General features: G+C 40.1%; 1 protein-coding gene across 1 annotated transcript in view; it reads left to right on the top strand.

The window, feature by feature from the left end:
- The window catches only part of LOC140454461 (cytosolic 5'-nucleotidase 1A-like), a 75,681-nt gene that overhangs the window by 14,854 nt on the left and 36,004 nt on the right, over positions 1 to 24,823 (top strand). The window contains exon 5 of the mRNA XM_072549219.1: positions 2,703 to 2,878. Coding sequence (XP_072405320.1) covers positions 2,703 to 2,878 — 176 coding nt within the window. The remainder of the gene's footprint in view (positions 1 to 2,702; positions 2,879 to 24,823) is intronic.

The following is a 24,823-nucleotide window of genomic DNA, read 5'->3' as shown; positions in this document are numbered from 1 at the left end:
TTGGATTGGGCTTTAGTATACTGGCGTATAATTTAAACTGATTAAATTTGAATTGTCAAAATAGCAACCAACTCTGGTATCTATTTCACAGCTAAATGTTTTATTTTCAATTTTCCAGTACATTCTGAGGGTGCTCTTGTAAGCTTTCAGTGCAGAACAATATTCACACTCTCTTAAAGGTATGGTACATGCCTTCATCAGGCTGTCACGTTTGACACTCCACATCTGTATTCCCTCTTTCCAGGAGCAAAGACCTCATTGCCAAGACCTGAGGTGTTATATTATTCATACTGGAGACAGAATTTTCAGCAGCATTGTGCACCGTTACAGAGGGATTTGAGGAGCCTAACAGTATTTCACACATTACTGCTGGTCCCTCAAACTTATCGTCTTTGGTCATTGAGGCTCAGATCCTAGGTCTAGTTGTGCTGAGTTTGGAATATCCTGAGTCCTCTGAGATGGGGCTTCTCACTGCTGTTTCTGTCATCCGCATTATCTACTCTTGTCGATTTTCTGATGTGTGAAACACTATTGGAAAACTACATGTCCGAGTGGATTTGTGTGTATCTGAGCTGATCATTTCCATGAGTCTGATAGTACATTCTCACATTGAATCTTTGTCTTTCTCCTGCACCACCACTTGTGGGATGCTCAATGGGACTGTAGGATATTAAAGACACAATTGAGAGCTGTAAAAATGAGAAGATCCTACCTGAGCATCATGCACATAATCATACTTCATTTGGCTGCCCAAATTTGGTTAAAAATACTGAATATCATGTGGCTGTTTGATATTTCATTCTGCTACCAGGGTCACCAACATTCAACTTATCTTGAGTGCCTCCTGATTTGTGACTGTTAGAATTAAGGTGGCTCATGAGCCATGCCTAGCTCTCTGTCTTTCTGTCAGGTTTTCTGTACCATCTTGTCCTAATTAGAGATGAGATTGATGACTATGAGTGAACTGTTCTGAATTGGTGAGTTCACTCGTCAGGAATCCTAGAGATCAAGTATACATGACATAAGCTGACTTCACTGACCAGTGCCTTCCAAGTACTTCCAGTTTCTAAATACCCTACCAGGATACCCTATCAGTGAGTCTGTCTCTACGTCTGGTCTCTATTTCTAGTCTAATGATCGTATTCCATTTACATAAAATTATTATGCAACAGAAACGTATCAGCCCTTTAACATAGCTACATTGTCTTTCATCTCGAACTTATTTGCTACTAATTGTTTTTTTTCCACATAAAAAGCATCAGTTAAGTTCCCAAGCCTCATGTTGTCTTTCTAGTATTTGATGCTTTTATCATCCGTGAATGAGATACAGTAAGGTTTGTGACTCAGGAGAATGTACAGCATTTGTAACCATAACTCTTGATTGAGGATTTTAAACCTCCTTCACGTCAGTAAAGCAGAAAGCAACAAAAGTTTTCTATAAACTTAATGAACTCTAAGTACTCTATTTATTCGTGTTGGCATTGTTGGCAGGTCAGAATTTTTTGCCCATTCCTAGCTGCTCAGAGGGCAGTTAAGAGTCAAATATTGGCCAGATGAGGTAAGAGAGGCAGATTTCCTTCCTTAGGGATATCAGCGAACCAGATGGTTTTTCCCATCAATTGATAATGGTTTAGTGGTCATCATTAATTCCTGTAGAATTTGAAATCTTCCATGACCGGATTTGAGCCCAAGTCCCAGAACATTATCTGTGTCTCTGAATTACTAGTCAAGTGGTAATACTACTGGGCCATCACCTCCCTAATCATTATTCAGGACATCTTAATTACATTTTACATGTTGATATTGAAAGAAACCTTTTCCAATATTAACTTAACTCTGACACAGCACAGGAATATGAGTAAGAGCAACTTAAGATGGTAACACAGAAAATGTCAATCCCAGTAAAGGAAATATCTTGACAAATTACATGATCAATCATTTCCACCTTGTGGCATGTTACAATTTTTGCAAGGCAGACATTGCCACAATAAACCTTGCTATTCATTACAGACAAACCCTCCTGAGTTTGAGATCGTAGATTCTATGTACAGTAAATAGGTAAAATCAATTATCGTTGAATTTCTTTCAATAAGGAAGACCTGGGCCAAATATTCCACAACCTCTCTGACACTAGTGTGTGGAGATGGCCTGGGAATTAGATTAAGAATTGGATTCTAGCTTTCAGTGTCAATTTCCATAAGTTGCTGGTCGGTATGCCTCGTGAGAAGGAACAAATTGACTGTAGCAGGAATGAGGCCAGGACTCCATAGGGGTTTGAGGTCTGGATTGCTGCCTTTGACGATTTTGAGTTGTCTGTGATTTTATTGGCACACTTGTTAAGGGATCTGATGGACAACCTTCTGGCATGTTTCCAGAAACAAAGGAAGCTACAGCTACGCTCTCAATTAAAACTGGGAGGCTGACTTGGAAGGGGTAAAGTGCTAAGGTTGATACTCAGGCGTGCGGCTAGAGCAGAGTCTTCACTGATCTATTGCAACTAGAGAAATTAAGGTGTAGGACGTTGCAACTGAATACAGATAATGTTCTGTCCTCACTCGGTATCAGTCATTTTTCATCTTGGTAAACATTGCAATCATAAAATGAAAATCGAGGAAGTAGTTTGAGTTTTGCTTGAATTGTTAATTTGTAGGGGAGAGAAACAAAATTTACAAAGCCGGACAGCTTTGTTTCTGCCATTTCAGGAATTGCAGCAGCAACAATGTATCACATTGACAAAGAAGGGCAACTTTCTGAGAAGCAACTAAGAGTGGCATTTGACGGAGACTCCTTGATACAGCAAGACCAGGATGACAGAAATACAGAGACATGTATGCGATCAAATTCACCCTACAGCCATGAGTCCAAGTTAACATCACAGGTATGGATTACTACTAAACCTGAAAAAGTTCTTAGTTGATGTAACATTTGGGTGGTTGACATGAAACAGGAACATTTTACAATCTGTGGCATTTTACTTTCAAAAATATCTAAAAAGGTTTCTTTTCTTAGTGCTGGCAGACAATTTTCTTGTATGGAGCACATATTAAGATTTCACAAGTTGGTAACACAATATTGTTCCTATGTTAGTGGAGGGTCAAAACATCAATTAGGATTACAAACGCAAAAAATTGATTTTCAACTATCAAAAAATGAAATCAAATTTCCATTATAAAAGTGATTATCTGAATACAGTTTTCTTTACCTTCATAACAAGGAATATTAATGTTACGCGTTTACACTGTTACATGTCTGATTAAGCCAGATAATCATTTCTTATTGAAAGGTTGGTAGAGAGCATTTCTTTTTACATTGTAATTTATAGAACTGTTGTCAGTGTTCAACACTTGTATCACATTTGGTCGCAGCTGTCTTGAGGTAGTGGGATGATAATAGAATTTAGCACTTAGCTTGAAGTCCTTCTCCACTATTGGAACCTAGTTAGTTAAAAAGAAGACTTGTGCTTAATGTTCATAATCCATGGCATGACTTCAGAGCAATACAATGGTGGTTTGTTAATTGGATTCAATTTATCTCTTGATCATAATGATCTCAGTGATCATTAAGATCAGAATGAATCAGTTACAATCGGGTAGGAGGTTGAACAGTTAATATGATTAATTTGGTTAGCAGCTAAACTGAACCCCAAGCACATTTTAGGAACTGTTTCAAAAGCTCAGCAATAAATTTGATCAGTTGTAGGGATTATTATTTAAAAGCCAAGGATTTATCACAATTTTATTTCGTTCACTTTTTGTTTATATTGCTTCTATTCACTATTGAGCATTTTTCTTTATTCATATTTTCTATTTTATTTCAAAGTGCAAACCATCTGATTTGTTTTCTGCTGCCCTCCTGAGCAAACTATGCGTCCTATTCATAGTCACTAACACCAAAGCTCAATTATTTATTAACAATTAAATTATATTCCTTTCATGATGATGGTAATCATGTAGATTTTAAGTCAATTCTACTTGCATTCTGAATCCCTTCTATACCTTGAGTTGATTTTTTTCTGTATTATCAATCTGGACCATTTCTCTCTCTCTCTCTTTCTCTCTCTCATGTGCATTAGAAGGAATGGGAGGCAAAGATTGCAGCGTTTTTAAAACAGCATTTGAATTGAAAACACAGGAATTTTTAAACCATTCTTATTTAGTTGTAGTTTTAAAATCACTTTGAAATTTGAGATAAAATAACTATTAACTTGCTACTTATGACTAATGCCTTGAATGTACCAGTGAGGTAGGTTAATGTCATGGAAGGGAAATACGTTGGAAAGACAAAATTATTTTTTTCCGTGTCCTTAATTGTAACATTGTTGTTGAAGATAAGATTTTGGTGACGTGGAGAAATTTTATTTTTCTTTTGCTGGGGTAGTCATCGATGTCTCAAGCAAATTAAAGAAAATTCACAAAGTTATATCATTGGGTATCACTTTTAATCAATTGACCTACATGCTCGGAAATAGCAAATGTTATCTCAATATTGAAGGAGTAGTCATCTAAAACTAACCATCATTAACCATATATTTGTGCTGGCATACTTACTTCACAATATTATTGCAGGATTGATTCTCATTCAAAGAGTAAAATACAGGTGGCTTCCCCTCACCCCCCCCCCACTTCCCTTCCCCCCCCTTCCCCCCCCCCACCCCCCCCTTCCCCCTTCCCCCTTCCACCCCCCCTTCCCCCCACCCCACCCCCCCTTCCCCCCCTTTCCCTCCCCCCCCACCCCCCCCTTCCCCACCCCCCTCCCACCCCCCCCTTCCCCCCCCTTCCCCCCCCCCCCCTTCCCCCCCACACACCCCCCCTCCCCCCTCCCCCACCCCCTCCCCCTTCCCCCCCCCCCCCCCAACCCCGTGTCTGCAGGAGACACGTTCCAAGACCTACCGCGGATGCCTGAAACCGCAGATAGTAGTGAACCCTATCGTTTAACTGGGAAATTTCCCTCCCCTGCAGCCCCCAGAATTATTTCTGGAACGTTCCATGTAATATTTTTGGGCCGTGGTAAACCGCGGGTAACTGAAACCGTGGAAACTAAATTGGGGTTTCGACTGTACTTAAAAACAGTAAGTGATAGAATCGATTAGCTGCATTTTAAGATATTATTTATTTGGTTGTATTGATATGTGATTAAGTTTTGCCTTTAAAACTTGTAAAGACTTAGCTAGTTGGAAAATCTGGCTTGGTAATGAGAATTATTATTTTATAATCGTTGGGGTACAGACATGTAGAATTCCATTGGGTTTGTTCTGGGACCTGCTATCTGTACAGTGCTCATAAATGATTTAGAGTGTTTTTGACGCTGTAATGGTGGCTACACTCTTTTTAAACAGAAAGCTTCATTTTCTGTCAAGCACTTTTTGAAACCTTCTGAGTCCATTGAAAATGCTATGTAAATGCAAGTCTTTTCTTTTTCTTCCATGCTTTAGAGAATAATACTTTTGTAAGGTTATAGCATTTTGCTAATGATATAAAGATATGCAGCAATGTGATGTGAATAAATGAGACATTCATCACCAAAAAAAAACTTATCTGGACCAATTAAACATGAGGTGAAGAAAATGGGCTGTGATGCAGATATATGTAGGGCACTACATAATTGAATAGGAACATAGAATGTACATGATGACAAAGCGTTCTTTAGCAATAGCAGAAAAGAGTTTAGATGTGATTACCTATTTTTCTGGCTTTTACTGATCATTGAAATATGTTCCATCTACCATGTTGAAGAAATTGCCTATTTAGTGGCAACATGTAGAACCAGACAATGCAGCTAAAAAAGGATACACAAGAATTTGGTTAATGATGCTATTGGATTGATGTAGTGCAAATTGTTTTAAATACTGTGGAATACATATTCCACTTTCTTTGAAAGTATGGGGCCTAAATTGGATGCAAGGATTTAGTAAGAGATTCTCACATTGTGCTAAATAAATTACTTTCAATGTCCAGGCAATATGGTTGTCATATATTTTTGTTTTTTGTCAGTGTTACTAACAAGACATTTAAGTAAACCTTCCCTGTTGATTTAAAACCTGTTGTTATTCAGTATTTTAGGTACAAAGTCAGGAGACTAAAAGATGGGACAGGGATCCTGACAAAATACCTGGCCACAATGCACCATCAGCTGCCTCTCTTCATAACCCTTGGAATTCTTTCTCGCACTTAAATCCACTTTCTGATATATCTGGTCTAAACCTCAGTGCTTTAGCTTCCACCTGAATTCAAACATTCACATAGCCTGTTTAGTTGTATATCTCTATATTCTGAACTGGGGCACAACCAATTTATTTTCCTTTAATAACAACAAAATACTGTGAATGCTGAAGCTCTGAAATAAAAACAAGGTTCTGGAGAAACTCAGCAAATCTGGCATTATCTATGGAGAGAGAGAAGTGCTAAAAAGAATTCCTAGGGTTATGAAGGGAGTCAGCTGATGGTACATTGTGTTTTGGCTATCCTGCTCAGATATCTAGTCGGGATTCCTGTCCCATCCCTGGCGATATACCTAACGCTTTGAGTCCAATATGACTTTTGGGAACAGTTTCATGGAACAGGAAAGATTAAATGTAAATGATGATTGGGCATTCCTCACCAATAGAAATGGTTTGAGAAGAGGTAACTGATTTTTCTGTCTGTTACTGATCATTATAATATCCTCAAAAGGTGTTTACTATTCTGTTCTAAATAATATTTCAGTGTGAACAGCAAGTGTGATGCTATGCTGTAATTCTTCAATGAAAATTTTGTGATCCAGCTATTTCAATACTTCTCTCTCTTATCTCTGAAAGAACACACTCTGAAACAATAGGAAGGATTGAGAGCCTAAAAATCTGATATTCAAAGTCTCTTGAGTCTACAAGTTTCATCTTTTTGGACAAATTGGAGCTGAAGATACTTGTAGCAGTGGACAGTACAATCCAAAAACATTGCATCTGCTCCTGGCCCCTCAAGCTTCCATGTCTCCTTTGCAGACCGCTGTCAAATTGGCACTTGCTCCATAAGCTCTACATAGTTTCCCCAAATGTCCTTCAGTGCCTACATAGGTAATCAAGGTAACCACCCTTAGTGGTGCGTAATCTATGCCTACATAGGTAATCAAGGTAACCACCCTTAGTGGTGCGTAATCTATCCGACCTGGTTTGCTGTTTTTCATACTGCACAGCCAAATTATTAGACTCTGATGTAGACCCAAGAAAAGCTGGACTTGTACTTTGAGAAGAAAAAAAAAGAAATGTAAGTTTTTTTTTAAAAGATACTTGCAAGGGGACTCGATTCATCACATAATCTGCAATATATTGAAGGTTAGATCAGGAGACTTCAAGCTCACTTTTATACTTTATTCAGCTTTTCATTCTACATTTCAATATATCACACACAGACACCTGTGGCTGTCATAAAGCGTAGTTCAGCTGAACTCCCTGATGAATATTATTATTCAGATGAATAGAAAAGAAACCATTCTAGTAATGTATCCAAGGCTTTCAGTAGTTATACTAATGACTGGAAGAGATAAAAAGAATGTTGTTATTAAAGGAAATGTTTCCAAAGCTCTCAATTGCTGTGTTTTCCTTGTAAAATGCAGGAGGCTATAATTAACCAATCTTTATTGATTGCTATTACATATTAGTCAACAACTCCATTAACTTGATATAATGGGATAATTGGGATGCCTGGAAGTGAAATAGATTGAATTTCCTTTGTCCATCCAGCAACATGGCTTCTTATCTGTTCAAGATTGATCGGGATTTCAGATACTGCCTGATCATCCATAATATGCATCATTTCTAGATTAAGCGTGAGAATTTGAAATTACTAGTTAATTTCTGTGGCGTAACAAGCAAACGTTTTCAAAAATATTTTCCCACATCACATATTCCATGGGTCTTAGCATTGGGCAGCTGCGTAGACTCCTCGTAATTTAATTTGCTTTAGCACCAGTCCATGTAGACCTTCATGGAGAAGGCAAATTGACAATAAGAGCATCGACTGATCATTTTCTATAAACCTTTGTGGTAGGCCTTGAACTTGGGGGAATCAAAATATGTTATCAACATAATACACACATATTCATGACCACAATGTTTTTTGGGCTGCATACAAAAAGCCAGTGCTATCAATAGTGCTCAGATGCGAGGAGAAGGGGTAGAATTACTATCCTCTTTGCCCCACTTCTAATTTGGCCAAAACAATTTGTATTTTTAAAATAGTGTCCTTGACAATACTGTCAATGTTTCCCTGTACAAGTGCTCTGACTATAAAAATGCCACAGTTTATTTATGGAAAAAAACCAGAAAAATATTTATTGTACTTAAGACCCAATGTAATTGTAATAATGAAAGTACCACAACACACACACGCATTCAAGAGTACGTATATACACACACACTCAGACATGCACGCGTGCTCTCTCTCTCTCTCTCTTACTCACACACACACACACACACACGTAAAGTACAATGTGGGAGGATCAATTAACTAGTTTGTAAGAAGTCAAATAAAAGTCAGTGGGATACAGATCATATATAGATTGAGGAGTTGAGCAGCTTTGGATTGAGCTTGCTGGTCCTTCTGAATTCTGTATGAGACAATTCAGAGGTGTTAATGAAGGATTTATAGGTCTTGTTTCTGGAGGCAGACTCCGCTGGATTGTTTCTTAAAACATGTCTCCAGTGTGTGGATTGTGACTAATCAGGTCGGGCTCAAATCTGTTGGACAGAGAGAGAGTGTGTCAGTGTCCTGAGAATCAGTGTTCTGCTTCTTCTGTATCTTTCCTCTTCAGTTTTATGGCATGAAGAAATGTAGAACACAGAAAAGAATGGCACTTGGTCATCACACGATCCCCTCTCACCAACTGACCAGACATCCAAATATGACCAGAGCAAGTTTATTCCAGGTTGGTGTTTTAGACATGTTTAGATTAGAGATGAAAGAGTTCCTTTCTCACCCAGAGTCCATTGTCTACATTGATTACATCTAATGGCTTGTTCTAAACCCAGATGAATGCACATGTTGTCTAGGTGTTTTGTGAATGGGTAGAAGATGGCTCATTTACCTACCTCTGTCTCTGGTGGATTCTTCCAGACTGGTTGGCTCTATTACAGAGGCTTGACAATTTGCAGATTTCTGCAATGCTAATGTTCAATCAATCATCTTTAAAGCTGCTGTGTTCTGCCTATGAAATGATGTTTTTCAATATTTTAAATCTCGGCCAGTGATTTAAATCCCATAAACGCTAAAGCCATGTAAATCATAGGTTGATAAGAATACCATCACTGTGTCTCAGGGAGGTTTTCTGCTGTTTTTGATGCTGTGGCACTTTTCTTCTCCTCCTCTCTGTTATATATCTATGTGGCACTCTTACCTCCATCCACACGTTCAAGTTGAATATTCATATAGTCTTTGTTGCATGGTTAGTGGGTATGCTTGTCCCTCCCCCCACTTCCCCCCACCCCATCACCAAGTCAAACAAATGCTTTTCTCTGTACCACAATTCATTCCAGTTCTTCACCCTTCTCCTTCTTCAGTCCAAGTAGTTCTCTTTTCCCATTGATGTTCTTACTTTAAACTGGGCTGTTCTCTCCAAATCCTCTAATTTGATGTGGGCAGCTTTATTCCTCCCTCGATTGTTTGTGATCTTGCTATCTCATTCTCGGTCCTTTGCTTTTCCCTCAAATTCATTCCAAAGTTCTCGCAGCTTAATTCATGCCTTCCCAGTTAATGGTACACCATTGTGTGTTATGGGCACTGATGCTGAAAATTACAGCCTACTGCTTTTTGTCAAGCTTTGAAGGCCAGGACATTTGTGACCTTTAAAGCAAAAGGAACCAGGCTGAAATGGGTGGAACTGGCTTCCAAGTATGTTCAGCCAGAAAGCCTGAGCTTACAAGTTGGGTTCTGACCATAACCCCTGAAGTTTGAGTTGTCTGCAATTACTGCTCAGATGTTTGTCACAATCATGAATGCCTTCTCTTCTGGTGCTCCAGTACCAGATTAGATACTTTTATGATGCTCTAGAGAAAGTGAGGACTGCAGATGCTGGAGATCAGAGTTGGAAAGTGTGGCACAGGAAAAGCCCAGCAGATCAGGCAGCATCCGAGGAGCAGCAGAGTCAATGTTTCAGGTGGAGAAGGGCTTATGTCTGAAATATCAATTCTCCTGCTGCTCAGATGCTGCCTGACCTGCTTTGCTTTTCCAGCACAACACTTGTAGACTTCTCCTTTGCTCTGTCTAGCAATCATTGCATCTTGGTTGTTATGTCTAACTTTCCAACACCAGTCTTCTCCAAGTCCATGTTAGCAGTGATAATTTTCTTCTATACACCTTACGGACTGCAGCTGTTCAAGGAGACAGCTCGTCACCACCTTCTCCAGGACATTCTGAGATGGAAACAGACAGTATTGCTGGAGTAGCCAGCAACACTCATCCTGTGAATGAATTTTCAAAACTATTTGAAGCAGAGTCAGGGACCTCTGTGTCCTAGCACCTTGTCAACTTGGCCAAAATGGCTATGCTTGGTAATTATTTCAGAATCTATGGAATCTTGTTTGCACAAGTGGGCTGTCACATTTTGGTTATGCTGTAAACGCAATCAAAAATAAATGTAAAAGTTGTCACCTTTCTTAAGCACCGACAGCACCTTTAAAGTTCAGAATATTTGCAGGATATGTAGTACTTGTGAATCATAAAACATGTTACAAAGCAAATAGTTATAACATTTAAAACAGTGAACACCTTACTGTTCCAATCATTATCTCCCATTACTGTCTATTTCCCAGTAGACACCTAGGTTACTCCCAAAAGAAACGAGGGGACCTTTTGTTTGGAATGGAGGAATTCAAAGTGACCAACTTGTATCCTGAATAGACAGTTGGTCTGGGTGATCAGTTCATCACCCACAGGTTATTTACTGCTACTCAGGATTATCGCATTTCTTTCAATACTATCAGATTAGACGAGAATTAATTTCTGCTTTTTAAGAATGTATTTTACTAAACAAGTCTAACTTCTTTCACACCACTGAAACGATATCCTTGCATCTGACCAGTGCCGACACAGCCATGGAGTGGGAAAATCTATGGAATTCATTGCCACAGAAGGCTGTGAAGGCCAGGTCATTGAGTATATTTAAGACTGAGATGGATAGGTTCTTGAGGATCAAGGGTTATGGGGAGAAAGCAAGAAAATTATGAGCCATCATTAAATGGCAGAGCAGAACACGATGGGCTGAATGGACTAATTTCTGCTCCTATGTCTTATGGTCTTATCAAGCTTACACCTGTACTTGAAAGTGTCCTTCACTGGGACAGCTACCTATATGCATACATTCAATTTCACAAAGAAACATATAACTCTTGGCCATTATGAACCTCAATTTTGATACCTGGATATCAGAGTCATTTTAAAGGTAAGTGAAGGATTTTTGGCTTTCTTTTCCTTTTCTTTTTCGGAGGCACGGCTACCCATGAAACCGGTAGGGTGCACAATCATTCATTAAACTCTGCAGTGTAATGACTGCTCTAAGCCAGTGAAACATGGCAGTCAGTTTGTCTCCTGCATGCTTTGACAATCAGCACGGAGAGAAGTCACAAAATAAATTATTATTGTGAGGTTGATTGAGGGATACATGTTGGTGAGGACACTTAGAATAACCCACAGCTCTTTTTCTCAAAACAGTAAGATCTTTTCTGCTCATCTGAATGAGCAAGAGTGAGCTTGGTTGAACATCTCATCTGGAAAAAGACCAATATCACTGAGTGCAGTGGCACTGCAGAGTGTTAGGCCTTCCAGAGTCTCCGAAATTGGTCTCTGATCCAGTGTCTGTGGTTGCTTCTAATCACATCCCTTAACTCTGTAGCTGTTGGGAAATGGAATAATAAATCAAGGAGCAACCATCCTTTTCCATTAGAGGACACCAGGTTTGAGAATTGAGTGCTTGTTATTTACAAAGAATGTACTGACAGAAGCAATATAAAAATCAACAGTAGGGGGAGCAGACACTAATTGCTTTTCTGAGCTCAGTGATGCTCCGACTAAAGAGACCAGCTTGAATAAAAACACTTCAATTGTTTTTTCCGATTTTAAGGTACGGATATTTTCAAATCCACCTGTTCAGAGATGTTATGATACAGCTCTGGAGCAAGTGGGACTCCTGGTTTAGAAGTTGGATATGACCACTGTACCTACTAGCGTCACATTGTTTTATTGGAAACAGTGAAGGGTTCAGTTCCAGTGAATTCTCAGAAAGATTTCTACCTTAATTACCGAACTACCAGCGCCCTAGTTTGTAAGTAACATTATTTATTCTTATTTTGACTCCAGCATGTGGAAGCTGGAGAGCAAAGTGTTATGGATGCATGAACAGTCAACATAAGGAGAATGTATTAGTCAATATCGCCAGAGACCCATATCAGGAGGTGGGAGCCCTGCACACTCGTAGCTACACATTGGTCTTCTATGATGATGGGTGATCTATAGATGTGCTTTGCTCTTGGTCCAAATGTAGCTCTGTGAAGCAATCAAATAATCGTACACAAATATAGGAAATAGACTCATCCATGCTAACACTCCTGTCTAGTACTCCAGGCGATGAATGGTACCCCAAAAGTAAAACTTTCTGCTACATTGATGTGGGGAATAGCAGCTCCCTGGTGCATTCTCCAGGCAACATCTGATCAATTGACGCTGACTGAACAACCAATCAGCCCATCCTTTTGTTATACAGCATAAATTGTTGCTGCCTTTGAAATCTGGCATTCTTGCATCAATCCTGATGAGTACAAGCTGTAAAACCTTTAACAGCGTGTCTCTTTGTTTCAGTAATATTTGAGTTCTATACAACCAAGTATCTATAACTCCTGTTAAGCATGGCAGCCATTCTCACATTTGTATCTAAGATCAGCCAGGAACAGCTCTTCAGGTTAATGTCTTGCTGCTCCTTTGTCACCTTTATATTGACTCCCTTTCAATCGTTCTTTTTGCTTAGTGTTCTCTCTTCAAAAATCACACTCCTTGCTGTCACCAAGCTGTTCATGGTCTGAGGTTTGTGACACATTTTGAAAAAAAGGAAAGTCACTCTTGTCCTGCCGGACAATGAGGTTGTGCTCTCATTACAGAGAGTGCAAGAGGTGACTGGTGGTGGTTTAACCTGAGGGTCACCACAGCGCAGGTAATGGGAGTGGTTGAGAAAGAGGGTTCTTCACGGTAACCTTTGCTGAAATGGGATTTGAACTCAGGCAATGTGTCCACGAAACAGCCATCCAGTCACCTGAGCTAACTGACTTTCCTGATCGAGACGTTGATTGTCCTCCTCCTCGGATGATGCCTGACCTGCTGTGCTTTTCCAGCACTACACTCTTGACTCTGATCTCCAACATCTGCAGTCCTCACTTTCACCTGACTGACCTTAAGGTAAATAAAGGGAGGATTGCAGTGTAATTTGAAATGGTTAGACCACCTACGTCTGACCCTGGAAGCTGCTATACGTCATTTGTAAGATAGTTTCTGAGAGTACTTAGTACAGTCTAAAAGCAGTATATTATGGTCACATCCTGTCTGTAATGCTGAAAACTAGCAGGCCACTAGGATGGTCCACTTACCAACCAAACCATTCCATTTTAGTCATGGCACTAGTATATACCTGCCAATGTAAAATATGTACCATTCATAAAAAGCGTAGCTTTAGCAAAGCCAATTATCAGTCAACTTGGCCTAAAATCTCAATGATCAATAATGTAACAATAAGTTATTAATATTGCCATTGAAGTATTCTTATTCATAATACTCTGTAAACCCTCCAAGTTGCATATTGTTTCAAAGCTGGAGTTCATATACACACATAAATTAAATACTTGAGGTATTGTGAGAGCTGCATTCCTCTTTATCAAAGCAATGTCCAATTGATACTGGCATCATGGATCCATAGCAAACCTGAAGGCCAATTTCTCCACTAACAGGCATCATACTTGTTACTGAGAGAAATAATTGTGGTTGATGCAGGCTAATTTTAGAGTCTTGAGGCATACATGTAGGAGTTTGGTGAAGTGTGTCAAAGCAGTTATCTTCAACTGTTTCGTCAAAGACCTCCCTTCTAACATAGAGTTAGTGATGGACCTGTTAACTGATGATTCAACAGTGTTTCCATTCACCATTCCTCTTATAGTAGAACAGACAACACTCTAGTCCAAAGCATTGCCTCCACCTTTGTGGCTTCACCAATACTACATCAATAATCACTCATTGCAGAGATTGCCATTGATCGAATGTTTAACTGAACCAATTATATTGGGCAAAGTCAGAGGTCACACAACATTAAATTATGGTCCAACAGGTTTGTGTAGAATCACAAGTTTTCAGAGCACTGCTCCTTCATCAGGTGAAGTGGAGGGAGGCACACAGGCACAGAATATATAGGGGGACAGATAATGGCAAGATAATTCCAGGTAATTAAGAGTGTCAACAGATAAGTACAAATAGTAAGTGGAATGTCAACGGGCTGAATAATGAGTCCTTGCAGGTGATCAAGAGTGTTAATAGATTAATACAAAAAGTGTGAGTAGACTCAACTCTGATACCTAGTTATTTTAGGCATTTGGTTTGTCTTATTTTTGATTATTTGTCATTGTGTCTCTACCATAATGAATTGGCTCATAAGTCATCCATTCACTTTTTATTCAGCTGTTGACACTTTATTCACACGGAGGGGAGGGGTGTATGTGGGAGGGGGGTTGGGGGTGTGGGTGGGTGTGGCAGGTGGGGTCCTTGATCACAGAGTCATGAAATGGATTAAGTGGGCTTTGTCTTGAATTTTCTTTTCTTGCTTCATTATGTTATCATGGAAGAGCTGTTATTGTGAACTTCCTATTTCTTCGTTTTTCTAATTTTTGTCTTAGAATTTGTACTCAGGAATCCATGGCTAGGTACCTTTGTACTTACAATGACACTGTAAGTGGTGACTTGTAAACCTTTTACTGTACTCATGTGAGCACATGTGACAATAAAGCTAATGCAATTCACTTTAATCTAGACCATGTCAATGTAAAATAAAAAGGAGGAGGTGTTTGATGTTTTGAAAAGCATTCAGATTGACAACTCCCCAGGTCAGGTCATGATGGGTTCTGTCCCAGAATGCTGAGGGAGGAAAGGGAAGCAATTGCTTGGGCCTTATATGAAATCTTTGGGATTTCTCGTATGACTAAAGAAAATACAAAGGACTAGAGAACAGGCCAACGTTGTTCCTTTGTTTAAGAAGAGTGAAAGGGATAATCCAGAAAATTACAATCATTGGCAGAGAAGTTATTGGAGAAGATTCTTAGGGATAGGACTTACTCCAATAGACAGCATGGCTTTCTGTAGGGGAGGTCTTGTCTCACAAACTTGATTGTCACTTCCCCAAACAAACTAAGATAATTGCTGAGGGCAGGGTGGTGGATGATGTCAATATGGACTTCAGCAAGGCCTTTGAGAAGGTCCATCATGGCAGACTGATACAGAAGGTGAAGTCATGTGACCTTTGCAGCGAGCTGTTAAGATGGAGACAGAACAAGTTCTAATCCATGTGATGTGCAGGTGCTACTTTAAAGAATTACATTTCATTTCTCCACCAAGAAATCTTGCTGCCCACTCTCTCAGAATGTAATGGAAACAGCGGGCCAATCCACTGGTAGTAAGTAAATGAAACTGGAAACAATAAGTATCTTCCTCGACAGTATGCTATCTCTATTCCACCTGGAGCATGGAGATAATGAGGTGTGCAGATGCTGGAATGTCAGAGTCGATAAAGTGTGGAGTTCGAAAAAGTACAGCAGGTCAGGCAGCATCAGAGGAGCAGGAGAGTCGATGTTTCAGGTTTTCATAGGACTTTCAGGATGTGGTGAAAGAGCTGAGAGAAGGTCCTGACCTGAAACCTCGACTCCCCTGCTCCTCTGATGCTGCTTGACCTGCTGTGCTTTTCCCAGCTCCAAACTTGGTCAAAACCTGGAGCATGACAGGCTGAAAGCTGCTGCAACCTATTTCTGAATTTCAGGCGCTCTATTGTTTTTGCAGCTCGTACAGGAGCCATTTATCAAACTTGTTCATATCACTGACGTATAGAAAAATGTTGACTCATTTCACTCTGCTTGACTGTTTCTGAATATTTAGATTTTCTTCTAATTTCCCACTGACATCTGGCTAATTTACAACCCCCATGATAATATCGTCACATCTAAATACATATCAACATTTCCATTGTAAAGAAGTTTGTCTTTCCCTCCTGTTCAGAGCACCTGGAACAACATCCCTCTTTACTATCCTCAGTGGTAACCCACATTGATTATTCTGTATCACTCTTTTCTGTATGCATTATCCCTCCTGGTACTTTGCTATGCATGTCCCTTCTGGTATTTTAGTCTCCCAGTTAGAAGTAGTGGTTTATCTTTGTTAATTCTATTGAAACATATTGTGCTTTAAGTAAGTTTTTTTTTCAGCCTGTTTGTATCACTGGAGCCCAGTAGAGCAGGCTGGGTGGTGAGTAGACCTGCAGGATTGTAAAGATGGGCGAGTGAGAGATCCATTCTCACAGGAACTGAAACTGACCCCAGTTTAGTCAGCAACATGAATGTACTGATGTGAGGAACCTGCCCAATGGCTAATTAAAGAATTATAAAGTTAAAAGGGTTAGGTCTAAGTTAGGGTTTAAAGAATGCTATTCTTGAACTAACCGGGATGTAATGATGGCTCAGGGATTCTCCCAAATTCAACGAGTCTCCCATGTCCACGAAAAGGCCAGCCATGATCTTATTCAATGGTGGAGCAGGCTCAATGGGCTAAATGGCGCACTACTGTTTCTTTCTTTTATATTATTATGCTAACTGACAACCATCCAGCAAAGTCTTTCAGTGAAACTCCTGTTTTAAAGGTTTCTGATCATTAGTTTTATTTGGAGGTTGGTTAGCTCACTTGGCTGAACAGCTGGCTTGTGGGACAGAGTGATAGTAACAGTGTGGGTTTAATTCCTGCACCAGCTGAGGTTATTGTGAAGGACTCTCCTCAACTTCTTCCCTCACCAGAGGCATAGTGACCCTCGTGTTAAACCACCCCTGCTCTCTCTCCAGTGAGGCAGGACCCCTGTAGTCTGGTAAGGCTAGGGTGACTTTGCCTTAATTTGTCAGTGAGGTTTGCCTTTCACTCTGAGGGATAGGGTAGTGGACAGACAGGTCCATTGTCCATCTGAGCTGGAGTGGGAATCAACTTCAGACTGCTGGTTTCAATCTGACACTACACTGGTCATCTGGCCAGCTGAGGCAACTGATATCAGCCCCTTCCTCACTCCCACTACATCCAGACTCTTGGAATTATTTTGTACTCTGCCTCTGTAACCCTAACCTTAATAACAATAAACACTGTTCCACCTGAAAATAATTGTTTTACTCTGTTAACATTGATCCAGCAAGTCAGTAATGAATATTCCCCTCCCATCCTGAGTCTTCCAATAACGTTTAAAAAATCGATTTGAAGGAATGTTCAGCAAAGTAAACCTGATAAAATCCTCAGTTGAGAAACACATTTACAGCATTTCCTAGCTCTGAGTATTGTGCTAACCATTAATAAAAGCAATTTTTTGGTAGTATGTTTTTGCTAATGACAATGTAAAGGGGTAGATTCCAGCCTGTCAGAAACCTGTACATCAGGGATAAAGTAGCACTTTTCTCCATTTTTGGATTTTTCCTTCTGTGGGTGGTCTTATCTACTGATTTTACTTCAGTTGCCAGAATGGAACAAACTTCTTTTCTGTTGGAAATGTCCCTTGGAAACCACCTTAAAATCTTGGATGGACGACATGACTTTAATGGAGATTTATTTGCAGAGATACAGGGGATTTTACAATAGTTGGTATTTTTAGTTCACGGGTGGTCTGGTCTATTTGCTATGTTTTGACATTCAGTGGCAAGCAACCAGATTTTTCTTGTTAAAAACATCCCTTCAAGACCAATCAGGGTAAACAAGGCTTTGGTCTGCTAAACTAGTTATTGGGGTCACTGTAAGGGCTAAGTCTTGATTTTGTATGTGAAATCGTTTCATTGGATGAATGTCATGAATTGCTATCTGTTAAATCAGCATTTAACTGTACTTGAAATATTTGAGTCTGATTTTTATTAGCTAGTTACAAATGAATAAATATGGCAATGCCTTATAAAACATATTTATGCTTATTTGTGGATTTGTCTATTTGCAGCAGTCTCACATCCAAAATTGAAAGGTTTCTGGAAATCATTTTTAAGTCTAATGATGTTTTCTGTCTTTCCTTTTTAACCTTCTTTGACTTTGCCTGGTAGTGGGAAACAAGTGATAGAGAATTTTCAACCCAGTTTGCAACACTCTTTATAGTTTTCATTATAATGGAAATAAAACGTTGAGAGAGATGTTAAGTGCACTGTCGATTCACTGTCAGCTATTGTAAACAATTTCAAATTGTCAAAGTCTGCTTCTTGAAGTCAAAACAAATGGTAACTTTCAGGTGAAGCAATGAAAATTGGAGAATACACAGAAAAATAGATACCTTGGAGCAGGTGTTGACCCAACTGCAGTTCAATGGCCCAGCCTCAATATGTTATGAGGAAGATCCTCTGACTCTGAGAAGGAAATGCTTTGTCTTAAAAGGGAGCTCTCTCATTTTCAAAATATGTCCCCAGGTTTAGTCTCCTTACAAGAGGAAACATCTGCTGGTATCCAGCGTATTTAGTCTCCCAGGATCTTGTCTGTTTCAATAAGATTACTTCACATTCTTCAAAACTCCAGTGATGATTGGCCTAATTTGTTTAACTTTTCTTACTAAAATAAGTCTTTGACCCCAGGGATGAGTAAAGTGAGTTCTGTCTCCTCTCTCTCCCACCCCTACCACCCCACAACCCAATCTACTGGGACTATCTGTTCTTCCCAGTCTGGCAGTCAGGCACGCCATTGTTCTGCAATTCTCACATTCTGATCACTTAAACTGAACGAATGACATCCTTTCTCCCCGACAACTCCCTGCTTCCCTGTTCCCCCCAACCGTGCCACCAGCTATAGTATAAATGCTGTGTCCTCCACACTTCACTTCAACTCTGATGGAGAGTCAGCTAGGTTCAAAACATTAGCTTGTTTTCTCTTCCTGAATGCTGTCCGACACACTGATCTCCAACATTTCTTTTCAGTAATGTACTGTACAGCTACAGTAACACTTGCTTATTTTTATATTCAATTGCCCTTCCAGTCAACAACTACATTGCATTGACCTTCCTAATTACTTGCAGTACATGTGAACAAACATGGTGATTTATGTATCAGGAAATACAGATCCGTCTCTACCACCACATTCTGCAGTCTCCCTACCACCTGTTAACAACTTACTTTCCTATTAATTTGGTGTCACTGGCAAAATTATATTCAGTCCCTTCATCCCTATTACTGGTATAGGTTGTGAATAGCTGAGGTCCAAGAGGCACTGATTCCTGTGGCATGTCACCATTTACAGGTCAGATAAGTCCCATTTATCCATTTTTTCCCTGATACTGTGCTTCCTGTTAGCTAACCAACCCTTTGTCCATGCTAATAGTTTGCCCCCTACATTTTGTGCTGTAACCTTGAGCAGAATCTATGTGACAATTTATTAAATGCCTTTTGGAATCCAAGGAAACCAGATTTACAGCTGCCCATCAATGCAAATGGTATGAACAGATCCAAATGAATGTTATTTTGCTCGAAGAGAGCTGCCATTTGTGATTCCCCTTTCATAAGCCCATTTTGGTCCTGCCAAAAGACATTGGGTTTTTTTTAAGTCTTAAGTACATTAACAACAATTAAAAGGCATTTGGACAAATACATAGATAGGAACGGTTTAGAAGGATATGGGCCAAGTGCAGGGAAATTGGGTTAGAGTGGATGGACCAGTTTGGGCCAAAGGGCTGTCTCTGTACTGGAGGACTCTATGACTCTCTCCTGCTATAACCTCCATGATAATGTATTCAAACCCCTTTCCTGATAAGTGCTAAGCCTATTGGCCAATAATTCCTGCAATTTTCAATCTGCTGGGACCCTTCCAGAATCGAAGGAATTTTAGAAAACAGCTATTATCTATATGTTACTTCTCTTCAGACCTTAATATGCAGGTCATCTGGTCCTAAGGATTCTTCAACCTTTGGGTTCAGTTGTTTTCCCAGAACCTTTTTTCCTAGTGGAGTGGTGATTCCTCTAAGCTCATCCTTCCTAATCACTTCATGATTTCCAATTATCTTTGGGCTGTTCCTAAGCCTTCTACTGCGAAGACAGACGCAATATCTGTTCAATACCTCCACCATTTCCTTGTCTTCCATTATCAATTTCTTAGACTCATTCTCCAAAGAATCAACACTGGCTTTAGTTATTCTTTTCGTTTTCAAATACCTGTAATAACTTGTACTATGTTTTTGTTTAGAATCTCAATTGCTTGTTTTCTTTTGAAACTTCTTTCTTTCTCTTTATTATCTCTCTTTTTTTTTAAACTGCTATTGGATATCTGTCCAATCCTCTGGCTGACCAAATTTTGCAGGCTGGTAATGTTATGGACTAAGCCAGACTCTCCAAACATTCCTAAGCAGGCAGTCCCAGACCATGACTTTGCAATTTGTTTCAGTAAGTGTACAGTGAAGATTACCCAGAGTAAGTTAGCTAGGTTGACTACTAGATATTAAAACAGACAGAACTGTATTCACAAAATTACACAGTGAAACACAAAGAACAGAATACGGAACCCCTATAGAACTTAGTCTGTCTAAACTGGACTTAATTATGCTGTTCCAAATATACACAACAGTCCCAATAAGCAAATTCCCTTTAAAATCCAGTCTAAATGGAATACATGCTTACATGTTGAAGTTAGAAGGAGAGAGAGTTTCCACACAGCTCCCTGTTGAACTCCCAACCAGTTCAAGACTGAACTAAAACTGCTCACCTCAGCTTTATACAGGTCACTTCTAAAGCATGACCACTTTGGCCTGAAGTCTCATCTGTTTACGTATAAACAAAAGGCCTCTCAAAATCTTTTTAATCTCTGTACCAAACCAGACTGATCGGATCCCGGCCCAGTTTATTACCCTTCTGAAAAAAATCAAGGACAGAGTCTCCTTGAGCCAAGGAACAGCTTTTAGAAAGAAAAGGACTAGCTTTGTGACAGTACAGAGTAGTGTCAGTGACAATTTCTGCAGTTATACAGGCGCATTCAGTCCTCTTTTAACATCATATATTCTGTCCTTATTTTAGAAAATTTCAATACAAATATAAAAATGCCCATGTTCATAATGTAAATGTTTCCTTCCGTATTGAAACCGTTACAAGAACACAAGAAACAGGAGCAGTGTATTAACTGGGCAAAAGTGAGGACTGTAGATGCTAGAGATCAGAGTCAAGATTAGAATGGTGCTAGAAAAGCACAGCCGGTCAGGCAGTATCCGAGGAGCAGGAAAATTGACATTTTCCCAGCTCCTCGGATGCTGCCTGACCTTTTGTGCTTTTCCAGCACCACTCTAATCTTGGCAATGTACCAACTGTCTATTCAGCTTGTTCCACTATTCAATACCATCAGAATTGATCTTGACCTTTAACTCCGTTTTCCTGCCCACTCTCCATATCTCTCCTTTCAGTGGTGGCATTGTAGCATGTGGGTTGTAGTAAGCAATGGGATGTTTTAGTGTGTGGAAGGGACCATCGAAAGGACCATAGGAACAGGATGTGTCTGGAACCTGCACCAGGATCATTGTGATGAAGCTGACCTGAAAAGCATTTCAAATGCAGAGTGGCAACAGTCGAGGTGATTATCTGTAGCCAGCCCAAGTCTGTATTGTTTCTTGGGGATACAATTCTGGGTGTAATTCAGCAATTCACTTTGCATTGATTTTCCAACTGTGAATGGAGGGAAATAATTGTATTTGGGAAAGGCAGTGATTAATAGCATCATCAGTCATAGGGTGATAGTATGTGGTCTAATTATGTTATGATAGCTCAACAACTGAATTTAAAAAAAACTTGTTTAAAAAACTTTCATTGACTTTGGATAAGATTGTGAAATGCCAATCTCTATGCTGAAGATTTCTTCCTTTCAAATTTCTGCTAAGGTTAGCAAATGGCATTTTTAAAAAGAAATCAATAATTCTTGTTTTCTGTATACAAAAGCACTCTTCTGAGTCCTTTGCTGTAAATCCTGAGGATGTCACAATTACAGCATTTAAAAGGTATCTGAATGGGTTTATGAATAGGAAGGGTTTAGAGGGATATGGGCCAAATGCTGGCAAATGGGACCAGATTATGTAGGATATCTGGTTGGCATGGACGAGTTTGACCGAAGGGTCTGTTTCCATGCTGTACATCTCAGCGACTCCATCTGTATGTCCTTACACTCTAATGGGCTGTGCTGTTCCTTCCCCTTGGTTCAGTCTGTAATCCATTTAAATGCAATGTATCATCACGTGCTGATCTAATTTCTCCTCAGAAGTACATATTGTCAATATATTAGCTGGTGACTGCTCTGTGAAATCAAGGGATTTCATAATTATTCACATCTTGGTGTTCCTTGCTTAACAATTGAACTGCAGCCTAATTAATGACATCATTCAACATCATTGATTTGTCAGTAATTATACTTGCGAAGTCAAAAGATTCAGTCTGGGTGTATCCTTTGTAATTATGTCCATTTTTACCTGAAGGAGTCTTTGTTTCTCTTCTATTCAAATCTTAAACCATTTGAAGTATATTTCCTTTCCCTTTCTTTCAGAGGAATGTACAATTTACTGAGCAACTTACACTTCCCCAGGGTGTACCAAAATGTTTCACAGCCTTTGATTAACTTTTGAAGAATAGTTACTGTCATTATAAGGATTGCAAGGTGGCTCAGTGGTTAGCACTGCTGTCTCACCCTGCCAGAAACGTGGGTTCGATTCCAACCTTGAACATCTGTCTGTGTGGAGTTTGCACATTCCCTCCGTGTTTGTGTGGGTTTCCTCCAGGTGCTCCAGTTCCCCCCCACAGTCCAAAGATGTGCAGTTTAGGTGAATTGGGCATGCTAAACTGCTGTAGAGTCCAGGCATGTGCAGGCTAGGTGGGTTAGCCATGGGAAATGCAGAGTGACAGGGATAGGGTTGGAGTCTGGGAGGGATGCTTTTTGGTGTGGATTCGATGGGCTGAATGGTCTGCTTCCAAACTGCAGGGATTCTGGGAAGTTGGCCGTCAGTTTCCATGAGGCATGAATACCCATGAAGAAACATATTTCTTCTTGTATTTTTGAAGCATGACTGTCATCTGGGAATACAGCAGAATGTTTTCAAAATTATGCCTTTTTCTCTCCTCTTCTGGATTTTGTCCAGCCAAAGTGAAGGACTGGGAGACAGTTCAATTGAAAAAGCTGATGCTGAGCCACTATGTCACACCAGTTCCAGTTGCCGGGTAACTTGTTCTGTATGTACCAGTAAGTCATTCAAATGCCCTGTCCTCCTCTGTGCTTACCTGATGTTGAATGTTGTCATAGAACGTGGTGTATGAGTGTAAGAGCTCATTAAAAGATACGTCGTCAGCAAGCCAATGGAATTAATTATGTAGAGTTATTCTAGTCATACAACACAGAAGAGGCCCTTTGGCCCACCATATCTTGAACTGATCTATCAACACTTATCCTATTCTACAGCACATGCAATGACACTTCAAGTGCTCATCCATGAACTGTTTAAAGCTTGTGAGATTACCTGCCTCAACCTCTTTCCCAGACTGTGCATTCCAGATTCCCATCAGCCTTTGGCTGGAAGAGCTCCCTAAAAGAGCACTGGTCAGTGATCCTTTGAGGAGGGTCAGGCCAGTTCTTTGAGTATTATTCTACTTTCTCAGCCAAAGTTGCACTGTAGGGCTATAATGTGATTATATGTCTGAAGAATGTGAAATGTCAGAAATTGGCATCAGGCTGGTATAAAACCAGTCGGAAGTAAACCCCTGAACAGGTGAGTGGAAGTGGGTACTGCAGGTGCTGGAAATCAGAGTCAAGATTATAGTGGTGCTGGAAAAGCACAACAGGTCAGGCAGCATCCAAGGAGCAGGAAATTCAATGTTTCGGGCAAAAGCTCTTCATCAGGAGTGAGCACCACTCGAACCTGAACAGGTGTCCTGATGGAGCTTGCCAATTGGAAACTTTGGAGAAAGTGAGGACTGCAGATGTTGGAGATCAGAGTCGGGAGTGTGGTGCTGGAAAAGCACAGCAGGTCGGGCAGCATCTGAGGAGCTGGAGAATCAACGTTTCAGGCAAGAGCTTTTCATCAGGAATCTGTCTTTCCAGCACCACTCTCTCAAATTGGAAACTTATCAACTCCTCTTGTCTCTGATGTTCTGAAGTAGGATCCGAATGTAGCCATTCAGATACACCAAGGCATATTAAAGGCACTTTGGGCTACAGATTGGTGTGCATGATTTTGGATGCAGGATGCACGATTTCTATGCCATTGAAGCAGCAGCTTGGAAATTCAGTGCTGTGTCCTCAGGTACCTGATTGTAACATGGATTGGAGAAGTGCCAATGTAGCTGGTAGCTTGAATGCTCCACAGACACAGACAATACACGGTGTAGATAGCCTGTTCCTCTTCAATACAGTCAGCTCCTTTCATTGAACTCTGAGACAATCACTGAAATGTAGCTGGAGAAACAAACAGAAGTAAAAGCATAGGAAATGGAGGATTGCGGAAGACAGCTGGCTTCTGAAGTCTGATGGCCTCCCTCATGAAGATGAACACAAGGTGAGAAGCCGTTTTCTGCAGGAGTGCATTTATTTTTGGAGGGAATGGGAGTAGGTGGCC

This window comes from Chiloscyllium punctatum, chromosome 3, assembly GCF_047496795.1.
Source record: "Chiloscyllium punctatum isolate Juve2018m chromosome 3, sChiPun1.3, whole genome shotgun sequence".
NCBI lineage: Eukaryota > Metazoa > Chordata > Chondrichthyes > Orectolobiformes > Hemiscylliidae > Chiloscyllium > Chiloscyllium punctatum.
This window is presented reverse-complemented; position numbering and strand designations above follow the sequence as displayed.